Source organism: Poecilia latipinna, unplaced genomic scaffold, assembly GCF_001443285.1.
Source record: "Poecilia latipinna isolate Pla-1442-1.1 unplaced genomic scaffold, P_latipinna-1.0 Scaffold889, whole genome shotgun sequence".
NCBI classification, from domain to species: domain Eukaryota; kingdom Metazoa; phylum Chordata; class Actinopteri; order Cyprinodontiformes; family Poeciliidae; genus Poecilia; species Poecilia latipinna.
The window spans coordinates 141,015-153,082 of record NW_015113505.1 but is presented as its reverse complement, the minus strand read 5'-3'; the positions used below and the strand labels follow the sequence as shown (position 1 = coordinate 153,082).

Here is a 12,068-nt window from a genome sequence, read left to right as displayed (position 1 = left end):
GCATGAGCGGTACCAAAGAGCCAACTCAACTAAACCACTTCTGAATTACAGTACATTTAGTTTCCTGCTCCGAGAGTGGTCTGGTGTTTCCTTACGGTTTTTTAAAATCCTTTTTGTTTGTTTTTGTGTTGTTTTTAACACAGTTCAACTCTAATATTACAACGTATTTTACCTCTTAAAATACATTTTATAGAAACCAAGACAGTAATCTGCAAACATTTCCTTCGTGTTTTTGACTCTTTTTGTCACATTTGAAGATTATCAAACCAGAAAACTTAAATATAAGTTTTCAAATTATTTAATTCCTCAAGGAGGAAGAAAAACAAACAATCTTAGCTTTATGTGAAAACTCAAATGCTCCCTGAACCTGATAAATATTCCTGCCACTGTAGGTAGCATTTGTGATGTCTGTGTGTTTACATCACTTTGGTCGGTTGACCTTGTTTCAGTCACTTTGGAGGATTTTTGAGTATTAACGACCTGTTTAAGATTTCTCCACAGCATTTTTATCATTTTTTTTGTCTCTCTTTTTGAGCAGTTCAGAGCTGAGCTTGCAGATGTGCTAAACATTGTTGCCTTAACCCACGTGAACTTGAGGCTAAGGTCACAAATTCATGGCCAGACATTCTTCTTTGGGCAACGGATAGAAGATATAATCTTCTAAATAAGTTCAAGTTTTATATCGTTGCTGCCCAGAATATCATTAAGCTATTTTGGGAAATATAATGTATTTCTTTGTCGGTGTTTTAGGTCCGAAGTTTGTTTATTTTTAACACTTAATTAGTAATTTCCATGTTATTTCCCACTGCATAATAGAAAGTTTAGACAATATTACTCATCTCATATATCCCTGATTTTTGGAATAAGCAGCAAATATGACAAATTTCTAAATATTTACCTTATTTTATGAACATACATTACTTTACATGCAGCTTTGTTTTCTTTTAGGTAACACTTATTAAGCCACCATCAACTACTGACTAAAAATTAAACTGTAAAATTAATTGCAATGACTGGATAAGAGATAATCGTCAGCTTCATGGTTGCGACACTCCCAGTGAAAACTATTTCTGGTGACTTGAGTTTGGGCCAGTCAGCTGGGCTGAATCTGAAGGCGTCAGACACACCAAACTCGAGCTGAATTATTTTTTATGGCCGGCCGAGTTTCAACCTTTATGGGGCCAAACCACCTTGGATGCATAAATTATTTTTATGAACCACGGATGTCTTGTGGGAGACGGGTGGTGTCATGGAGGTGAAGATGACAGACCATGATTTTAGACCAAATTGTATTTTGTGGCTTTCAGAGGCTTACGATGATTATGATTCATTTTTCTCTGGAAAAACTGTGGGAATGTGTCATTAATGGCAGTAAGAGAGTAAATGGTTTTCAAAAGTGGTAGCAAAAACATAAATGTTTTACTTTAAAATGAAAATGGTAGTTTTACCATTTACATTTCAAATGTGTTTAATAGATTGAGAAAAATCATTGCACATGCTGAAATGAACTACTCCCCTCTTCTTTCCACATTTGTGTCTACATTAAGTGGATGCTGGTTTGTTTCTCCTAAAAATCATCCAGACTGTTGCAAAAGGACATTGCTAGACCTTTTGTTATGTTCTCAGATGGGAAAACCTTTCATTCATCGCTTTAATCATTCCAACAAATGCATCTTTCTATATTTTCTCATAACTTTAAAATTGTTATGGCTGAATTTGTTGAACATTTATTGACTTTAAAACAAATGTGAAAGCGCTCTTTTAAAGTCTTACTCTCAGAAGTTATGTTAACATGCCCCGGTGTTCCCCTTTAACACTTCTCAGTATATATTTTTTTCTGGAGCTGCATCAGCTTTTGCAGCCTGGTGAGAAAATGTTAGTTTTTCCATGTCTGGTTGCCGTATTACACCTGTTCACGTTACTGGGAGGTTTAGATGTTATTTGTGATACTTGAGTTGTTCCCTCATTAGTCACTGAGTTTACCACTCGGTGATGTGTAAACATAAAATGTTACTTATTTACTCCAAACGTAGAAGTGTTTGTGTTCTTTGAACTGAAAAGTGTGGTGTGCCTATGTTGCAACCCCTTTTACTCTGATGATGCCAAATAAAACCCAGTGCGTTAATTGCCTTCATAAGTTGCCTCCAACTGTGTGTTTTAATCCCAGTATAACTCCTTGCTCTTCTGTGACGGCCTTAGAGGTTTGTTAGATAACTAATCAATCTATCTCGCATACAAAAATTGAAAAATGATGGCAAAACTATCAGTCATTTCCTCCTCAAGCAGTGACAGGGAAACAGTCATTAGTTGATGATGAGTTGAGCTAATTACAGGAAAATCCTGTTAGTAAACCAGTTAGGCCCACAAGACTAGACGGGAGACTAAGATGCTCCTTCCGGTACAAACTCACAGCCAGACAATGTTATGATTCATATAAAAGTGTTTAATATGTTAGAGTGGCCCAGTCAAAGTTCAGTCCCTACATCTTACTCAGCATCTGTGATGAGACTTGAACGGTTCAACAATGTTCTCCATCCAATCCGACGTTGCGTTCCAGTCGGTTCTGTTTGGTTGTTGTGTGTTTACGCATATCAGTGATGTACTACGCCTTTAAACTCGAGACGGCACAAATAGCTTATGCACATGTGAGAGACGTGACTCAAAAGACGACGTGGAACAACATGTACTGAAAACTCTTGACTCAGGGTGGCGAAGCATATGTGCACATTTTTAATTTTTGATGAAAAATGCTGAAAACCATGGATCCTTTTCTCTTCACAAATCTACTTTTGTTTTGCTCTATTATACACATTACAAGTACATGATGGGTTGTAACAAAATGTGAATACTTCATCAAGGCTCCATTAAAACAACTAAATAAGCTGCGACTACAGACATCAGTGCACAGAAGGAAGGAAAACTCAATGTAGTGAGTGTTGGGGATGGGGACGGAGTCCACAGTGGGCAACATTTCTCAGAGAGCCCTGTGGAGAGATTCAGGCTCGGTTCTGCTGTCTGTGACCACCCTGACTCCATCACTGGTGGGTATCTAAGCATGTAGGTCAGCAGAGGAACCACAAGGGGAAAATGAGCAGCTCAGGAAAGTGCCCATTACAGTATGGCTCAGTACTTTAACACTTATCATATTTCCTGTGTCTGTCTGTCCACTGCTTCTTTTTTAAATCATCATGTATATGTTCTCCAGCATGAACTCAGGACGTACTTAAAAATACTAATGTGCAACTCAGGAACAACAATCCGTCAATAATGGCAGGAACGGGTAAATAAACGTCTCTGTTGTTCCTGAAGCAGTTGTGGATGGTGGCGATATAATCGCTCTCTGTTCTGCATCTCAGCAGTTTGTCCTGAGAGCTTGCAGGCAGAGAACGATGTTTAAATCAGTGAATCAATATTTGTCATTCTGCCAGTAGGTCTCCCAGTGCTAGCAGCTGGGAGTAAAGATACTGGTTCTGCTTAGGAGGAAATGGAATCACTAAATGGCAACAAACATCATGAATGATTAGTGCAGTTACCCTTTTTTTTTTTGTATTAAATACATCTGACATGCCAGGCTGGTTGCTCTATAGTCGCACTGACTTTAACATTTGTGTAAATTTATAATGGTATGTTGATCAATAATTGAGATATTTGATCAGAATGTGCTTAACAACTAAAGAGCAGCCTTCAGTTCTTCGTAGCCTCAGTGAAAACATCTACACTGAAGTGTTGATTTGGTAGATATTGGTAAATGGTGCATCCAGTGACCAGAGATGGATCAGATTTTTGAGTTTCCTACAGCTGGTAACCAATCTGGGCCGATCAGACTGCTGTTTGCAATTAGCAAATAATAATTTAATCGCAGGATAAATTACAATTAGCTTGATTATTTCCATTCTGATTATTAATATTTTTTAAAGGGTAATTCTGTTTTACAGAGGCATCATAATCCATTTTACTTATGGTTTTGGTTGTATGTGATTTTTTCATTATTATTATTTTTGTTTTTGTTTTCGGTTGTGTTGGATATTTAAAACATTTCATGTTTCCAGTGTTGAGTGTTTGTTACAAAATTAAAGTTTACTGATCTTTGAGAGAGCGCTTGTTTTCCATATATTACATGGAAAAACAACAGTATTATTGTTTAAACCAATAATTACTGAAACAATTTATCATCTAACAAAATTTGTTATCGTGACTGTCCTAGTCAATAGTGTAATTAATTAAATGTTTTAGCTGTATTATTTTAATTTAAAGGGCACAGAACGTTGTTTTATTAGGTATAAACGGATCCTTCAATACCCCAGAACTTCAGTTTCTGTAAAATTTTCTTCCTTGGACAAAACTGTGTTCTATATTTGAAGATTTATCAAAATATTAACCATGTGCTCCTGTTCCCCTTGCATGTGCCTGACTGCTGCTGGATTTGGATAATTTCTTGCGCTGGTCAATCATCCTCCCCTGACCAGATGATGAGGTAAGAAACCAGAGTTTTATTCAGTTCTACCGCTGAAGATAAAATGGGCCACTTGTTTTGAGAGTGTTGGCCTCCATTATCTCAGTAAAATGAGGACATTGTGCGGTTTGTTTGTGTCGGGGCATTTTATCCCTGATGGCTTTTGCTGCTCCGCTGGGTTTGTGCGGTTGCTGCATCACTCTTAAATCATAAGAACGGTTACGACAACTCATAGGCTGTGATTTCAGCTGTAAGCACTTGTATGTGCTGCAGGGATTGGGAATATTTGTATGAAAAAAAGAAAAGGTGTGGTGCCCAGATTTTCAAGTTTTCCAGTTCCTTCCTTCGTCAGCTGAGAATGCGAGGTTGGTTTTGTTTATTTTCTTCTCTGATTGTTATGTTTGAAGTTTCATTTGCGTAGCGAATGTTGCTTGACTTGCTCTGTCAGTGTATCGTTTTAACAATGAGGATCTCATCCTTGCTCGGTCACTAGAAGTCATTGACCTTGCTTCACCTTCCTCCTCTCCTCTATGACTCCATCTTGACCCCAAGACCTTCCAGTTGACTGTGTTTGACCCCGCTGAGGGGGGATTAAAAATGAAAAGTGATGGTCTTTCTTTTAGTTCCAGACAGCTCAGCCTGGTGTTAAGGTGTGGATCGGGTGCGACAGCTTTCTGGTTCAACATACCAGATCGTTTTGACAAAGGGAACACCTTGTAGGTGACGTTTCTGCATCTGCCCAACAGCTCAGTGGCTGCTGCCTCACACATGCCAAAGACTTCAAGACCCTGTAAAAGCCATCACCAAGTCCAGACTGACATAACTAAATGCCCTTCCTCCGCCGCACCCACACCCATGCCTGTAAACCACAAGGGACTCTGGGTTGTGGTGTTGACTTCCTTCTGTCCGCCTAAAGCCATCACGAATGTGTACTCACACAGACATACCCATGTCACCCTGCAAAGGCAGTGCCAGAACAGGACGGGCTTGTCTCTTGAGGGAACTTCTCTGCAAACGCACACATGGACACAATCCACTGTGTTGCATTCCTCTGTGGCTTTTACTCAACTAGCCATTAGCTTCTCGTGCCCTCAATTGCTGCTTGCCTCTGCAAAGTGAATACATTCTATACTTGGACTTTATTAGCCCATTAGCTTGCCAGCGTCTGAAGCTTGTTTCCATTTTGCTCCCCCCACCCCTTTTGCTGTTGCCTCAAGTGTGCAAATGCTCATTTCTTCATGAACAAACTGGATCGGCAGATATGCAGCACCACACCCATCGATCTACTGACTGACATTTCTTATTTTAGAACAACACCTCCAGTACTTATTGTTTCAGGAAAAACATAGCAAGTAATTATGACGTCTGACTGGAAAATGATGGGTGTGGATCCTGATTTACTTGTAATAAGTTGAAGAGAAAGAATCATAAAAACTCAAAAAAGCTATGACCCTTCACTCTAAATGCTGTTTTCATACCAGCACCATGCTCTCTCTCTCTACATATTCCCTTTTTGTAGCTTGAATTAAGTTGATTTGATTTGAATTAATTTTGGACCAACTTGGATTAATTGAATTTAATTTGACTTGTCAAGTGAATTTCCTTGAGAAGACATTAGTTTTGAACTGCTGCTAAGTTAATAAACCAAAGATGTGTTGATAAGAATCTGGTGAGCAGATATAGATCAAAATGTAAATCACACAGGATCATGGTTGAGTGGTCAGTAGATTGGACTGGGAGGAATGAATGAAGCCTTATTGGCATTCTCTTTTATTTTTTCTCTGCTCTTATATTTTACTCTTATTTATTGATGTTTTCATTCCTAATGTGCAAATTGTAAGCATTAAGAACGCACCAATCCACTTTTTCACTTCCGATACGATACTGATATCTGACATGCAGTATCACCCGATACAGAAAAACAGCGCTGAATTGACTTAAACGTTTCTTTTTTAAATCACAGACCTACATGTACTGAATTACAAATGTATTTGATAACTCTTCACCAGTAAAGAACACTTAAATACATCAGTAGCTTCACAAGCTTGATCAAACATGTAAAAACAATACAACTTTAGTTTGTTTAGTCAGTGCAATTGGGAGTACAACAGCCAATGTAAAGTAAATGCAGAAACAGACAAAGACAATAGATTGACAAACTTGGTCAAACATGTAAAATTAAACTGCAACAAACCTTTCAAATGGTTCAGAAAGTGTAATTCTAAATTTTAATTAATAATAAAGCAAGATGTCTCTTGGAGCACAAAGTGTAGAATTGGAATGAATAGATGTTTCCCTATGGATCAGGCACATTGTCTTGATACCCGATCTAGAATTTCTTTCAATATTTGAACCGATACAGATATAGATATCGTATTGGTGCATTTCTAGTAAACATCTCAAGTATTGCCAGGTGTTGGTCTGAGTTTACCCCCTCACAGGATTTACTCTGTATGAAACAAGGTCACACTATGCAGTTATCAACCATCTTTGAAGAATCTTTCTTCACTTAATACTCTTAAAACAATCTTGTGATGCTGTCATGCCGTTTGACAGGAGTTATTGTTGAGATTTTATCATTCAAGTCCTGCAGAGATTTTGCAATCATTGGCTGACAAGGCATATATTCTCCAGGTCAGAAGGGAACCTGTTATTTATTTAGTGTTTGGCAGTGATATTTCTGTAGACTTAATATTATTTTATCCGCAGTAAAAGTCGCTGCATCTGAAGTATTCAGTATAAGTAGGTCCAATACTTGAGATGTTTTCTAGAGATGCACCAATATGATATCTATATCTGTATAGAAAATATTGGTTTAAGATGCAAATAAATGGATGAATAAAAACTGTGTTATGGCTCTACATTTGGTCTATAGTTTAGTGATGCAGACCTGGCTTCAGCCCGTGGATTTGTCTTTGTCGTTCAGCCCTCTGGGCTTTTGCAGCTTGATGTGAGGGCAAACAATCGGGTTAGGGAGCAGGCACGCAACACTTCACTGAATACAAGGCCGCTGTAACACAACAACAAAAGGATGGTGAAAGATGAGTGCTTAAAGAGGGATTTGTTGTCAACATCAGATTCCATCATGTGTTCAGTATTCTTTGTTGGTTGATTTCTTTCTTTTTTTTCCGTTCAGGAATAAAAGCTGTAAAAAAAATCTCTTTGTCTCAACAAGCAAACGGTCCCTATAGTTCAGTGATGTTTATAATATTTCCAAGGCACTACCCCTTTAAAATATCTCTAATCTCCTTTGCAGTATGGTGCATTAGCAGCATTACTTTAGTATTAAATGCTTGTTTTGTTGCCCCATCTGGGGAGAAATGCTGACAGACCAGAAGAAACGTGTGTTATCTTTTAATGCAAACAGCTAAAGCTGCCATTGTAAACAGAAAGGTTATGATTTTTATTAAGTACACTCTTTTAACATGGTCTTCTATACAAATCATGTTAATATATCTGCTCAAGGATTTTACAATCGTCCTTAAATCAGCCGTGTCTTGTTGAATTGCCCTGACATCCTGACCTCCTATTCTCTCTGCTCCTGTCCCGACCCGACCGCGCTCCGATTGCTCAACAGAGCCTCAAGCTAAGTGGCCCAAATCTTCAGTTCTGCAGATGTCCTACATCAGCTCGCCTTTTAGCCTCAGCACTCTGCAGAGGTTTTAGTCAGAGGGTGACCTTAAGCATTCTTTGGTAAGAGGGCGACCTTAAGCATTTTCTTCTAGCCTCACAGAAGTGGCCCCTGCCAAACCCCCCCCCCCCAATTTCTATAAAAAATTTCACCCCAGTTCCCATGGCCCCCGCAGCGGTCCCGTCACTCACAGTGCAATGTGGGATACTGGACCATGAAGAGGGAAACACTGGTAGCTGAGAGATGGGCACGTTGGCTGAAGTTAGAGCAGGTGTTGTCAAAGTGATGAACCCTCCAGGATGGAGATGAATTAAAAGGGTTTTTCCCTTATTGGGTGAGAGCAGATGAGATTTCATGTCGCCTTGGAAGGACAAAATAAGCTGTTAAATGTTGAAGTTGTTACTGGTTCAAGGGATTTTCATTATAAATACTTTTACATTTCTAGCAAGACCTCTCGAACAAAATCTGTTTCTGATACCAGTCAGTTATTTAAGATTAATAAGATGATTTGCTAATACAGAGTTCTAATCAGACAGGGTTTTTTTTTTAAATCAGTTTCTCTTTACAGCGACATATTTTGTCTTAAGTGGAGTCTGTGCAGGTCAGCGTCGACATGCTGTTTCAGCACAAGCTTAACTCCTAAAATCTGCATAGCTTTGAGTTAAATTTATATCAGATCTTACATTTTTCTAATTTTTCCCAGGTAGCTTGAAGTGGTTATTGTCGGTTCTTATGTGTAAGAACATCTGCTGATGTAGTATTTTCTAAATATGTTTGACTCCAGCTGTAAACAACATTTTTGGTTTGTTGTGATGGTCAGCAGCCTGGCCCTGAATCCCGGATGTCTTGATTTAATCTTTCCGCTTTTGGGGACAAGTTCAGCGTGTTTACTTCACTTTGAGGACACAATTAGGCAGGAAAACAACTTGGACAATATTTAAACCTTAGCTTTAGGAAGCATAAACCTTTCTTTTATTCCAAGTTGAAATTTATTTTGTTGAACATAATTCTTTGCGGTGGGATTAAGCATAATCCTAATTCTGGATCGCTCTCTCCGGTTATTTTTTTTAACATTGTAATTGTTAGATTATTATGTATGATAGTTTCTGCAGAGAGAGGAGACCTGCAGCAGCCTCTCTTCGCTTAAGAAAACATTTCCAGATGCTCCCAAGCTGCAGGACAGTGAGAGGAAATTCCAGGCAAATCGAAAGGAAGAGCAGGAGAGATCATGGAGGAGATGTAGTGAAGGATGGCTGATCAAACAAAACTCTTGAATTCAATACAGTCAGTGGGAAAATGATGTTGTAGTGAGGAAACAATATTTGACGTGTAGAGATGTACAAAGCTAAGTAAAATGTGTTTCTTTGGTTATGATTTCATGGGGTGGTCAAGATGTTATCAGTTGCGACTTCATAGCAACTGATGCCAAGCGCTTTTATGAAGAAATCAGTTTTGCCTTTCTGCTTGTTCTCCTTCTCTCCATCAAAACAGCATGCACACACAGACATAACAGCCTCTTGCAGGTGATGGTATCAGATTTATGCACTTGTGTGTGTGAGTGATGTGGAATGTGTTAGCATGCTGACACACGATGGTAGATGTAACCTAAACAAATGGGAAATATATTCAGGGTGACATGTCAGATAGCTGTTTGGTCGTGGTTTTACATCAGATTTTCTTAGCTTCACAGACAGTTTTCCAGACGTGAACATTAGTCACTGTACATGTGACTTTGTACAGTGAAGTAGCTTCTCACCAGGTGTGAGCAACGTGTGAAAAATAAACTGGGATGTAATCCGAGCAGAATGAGACCGGTTGCTTTTTAGTGGGATGTGTCCTTTTCTCCATATATCACACCAGACTGATTGTGTGTGCACAAAAGAGATGGAAAGACGGAGCGTATGTGGGCTTATACTCATTCATCTACAGCCCTGGTTTTGAAACCAGAAACTGAAGCTGTAACCACAGGATTCAATAAATATGAAACCTGAGCAGTTTTAGCAGGACAGTTTTTATTCGGTAGTTTTTGTTGTCAGTGGTTGCATTAGCTTTAAATTTGACCACATTGGTGTAGAAAATTAATCAATAGAGTTAATTTATATAGCACATTTCAGCATCACTGCAGTTCAAAGCGCTTTATGTCATGAAAACACAGAAGACACCACACAGTAAGCCGGTAAACATTACATTTTGCAATCATTGCACATGAAAATGTTGGTCAACGTTTCATTTATTTTGGTTTAAAAGCAACTCTAAACAGGTGGGTTTTAGTCCAGATTTAAATGAACTCGATATCGAATAGTGTCAGGAACTCAAATATTATAATAAGTTTCAGTCGCTTTCCAACAACCTATTTTATAGTTAAAAAAGAAATATTTACCAGCGTGATAAAAATCAGTCTCTAGTTCTACGTTTTTCTTCGTAAAGAAGGTCTGGACTCTTGGCTATTGCTTGTTGGAGGTGTTGACTCTGTTGAAATTTTAAACAACTGGATGTAATTTTAAGCTAATGCTAATATTTGGCTGTGAGGTTTGTAATATGGCAGCTTTATCTTGAAGGAAGCTGCACTTCCAGCTGATATAAATCTCACCACAAACTGTGTGCGTTCTCTCTTCCCCCACTGCGAAGATACAAGCGCGGAGCTGAACGTCATCTCGGCCAGCAATAAAATGCCTTATATACGCACCTCTTGGTCTGAATTTAATTGCTCTTTTTTCGGAAGCGTAGCCAACACGTGACTCTGTTCACTTTCTCCACTGGCATTGCCAAACTACAACCCTGTATAGGCAGAATACATTTCAAAACTGGCACAGAAAATCTGTCGTTGTTTACAACTGCTTCTTCTGTTTGCTTATTGATCAGGATTAAATGCTTCCTGAGAAATCAGTCAGTGGGACAAATCCCAGACGGGGCACTGAAGGGAGATGGGAATGGAGTAGAACTATGCGGCTAGATATTTACAAACAGTATTGGAAAAAGACAGAGTGGAGGGGGATCTTTTCAGTGTCTTTAGAGGTTTTCTTTTTATGACGTTCTTTGAAGTCAGAGGCCTACATGCTCATATTACTGCGTCATTAAACAACTGCAGAAAGCCCAGAGGGTATTCTCATGGTGAACTTGCAACATTTGAGTCATTGTCCGGCTATCTTACGTTTTAGCATGGAGACGGTTTCTGTATCCCAGAGATGAATGTGTTTAGGTCCAAAATGTGTGAATTGGCCCCTGATGTGTCCTTATCCGCAGAGAAATGAGTCCTGTGCCAACATATGCTGAAAGGTCACTCAGTGAGGAAGAAGCCATTTCTCAGGATGAAACATGAGACTGATTAGTTGTTCCAGTAAACGTTAGGTTTTGGAAAAATTTCCTGTCGTCTGATGAAAATAAAACAGAATTTTCCAGATCTCTGTAACAATTTAAAAGGAAAGATGGGAGCTACCTTTCCTCTTTCCATTTCTGTCTGCTGTAAAATCTGTGATTTCCACAGTTTACTGTAGCACAGAAACTTGATTTTGTGCCAGAAACACCTTTGTGATGTTGCTCTGTCAGCTCTGCTCTCCGTTCTGTCCTTTACAGGACAGTAGGGCAGATGCTGTACTACTGATGCCACACAGCAGGTTTAGTGTCATTTCATCACCTGGACAGCAGGATGTCAGCTGCCACTCAGCTAGTTTGTCCAGTTGGAGTCAGAGCTGTTGCCATGGAGATGATCAAAAACAAACTCACACTTGTGGAAATGTTGCTTGTGATTAACTAGTGGTGTAATTTGCCTCTGCAGCATTTGGCCACTCACATTCTCGTTCACAAAAAGCCACTAACCATCTTCCGTACTCCTTGTCTGATTTGAAAGCCTTTGCGAGTAAAAGCCTTAAAACTTGAGAATAAAGTTACGTTTCCTGGTGAGCTGTTATTTTTTGGTTGTAGCAGCCAGTAAGTAACGAGGGAGCTGCTGTGGACTCGGATCATCTCCTGACCCCATGTGGCTGG

At 39.1% G+C, this 12,068-nt stretch overlaps 1 protein-coding gene across 1 annotated transcript in view; it reads left to right on the top strand.

The window, feature by feature from the left end:
* septin4b (septin 4b) overlaps positions 1–12,068 on the top strand; it is a 45,614-nt gene that overhangs the window by 643 nt on the left and 32,903 nt on the right. The window contains exon 2 of the mRNA XM_015048501.1: positions 4,467–4,474. Coding sequence (XP_014903987.1) covers positions 4,467–4,474 — 8 coding nt within the window. The remainder of the gene's footprint in view (positions 1–4,466; positions 4,475–12,068) is intronic.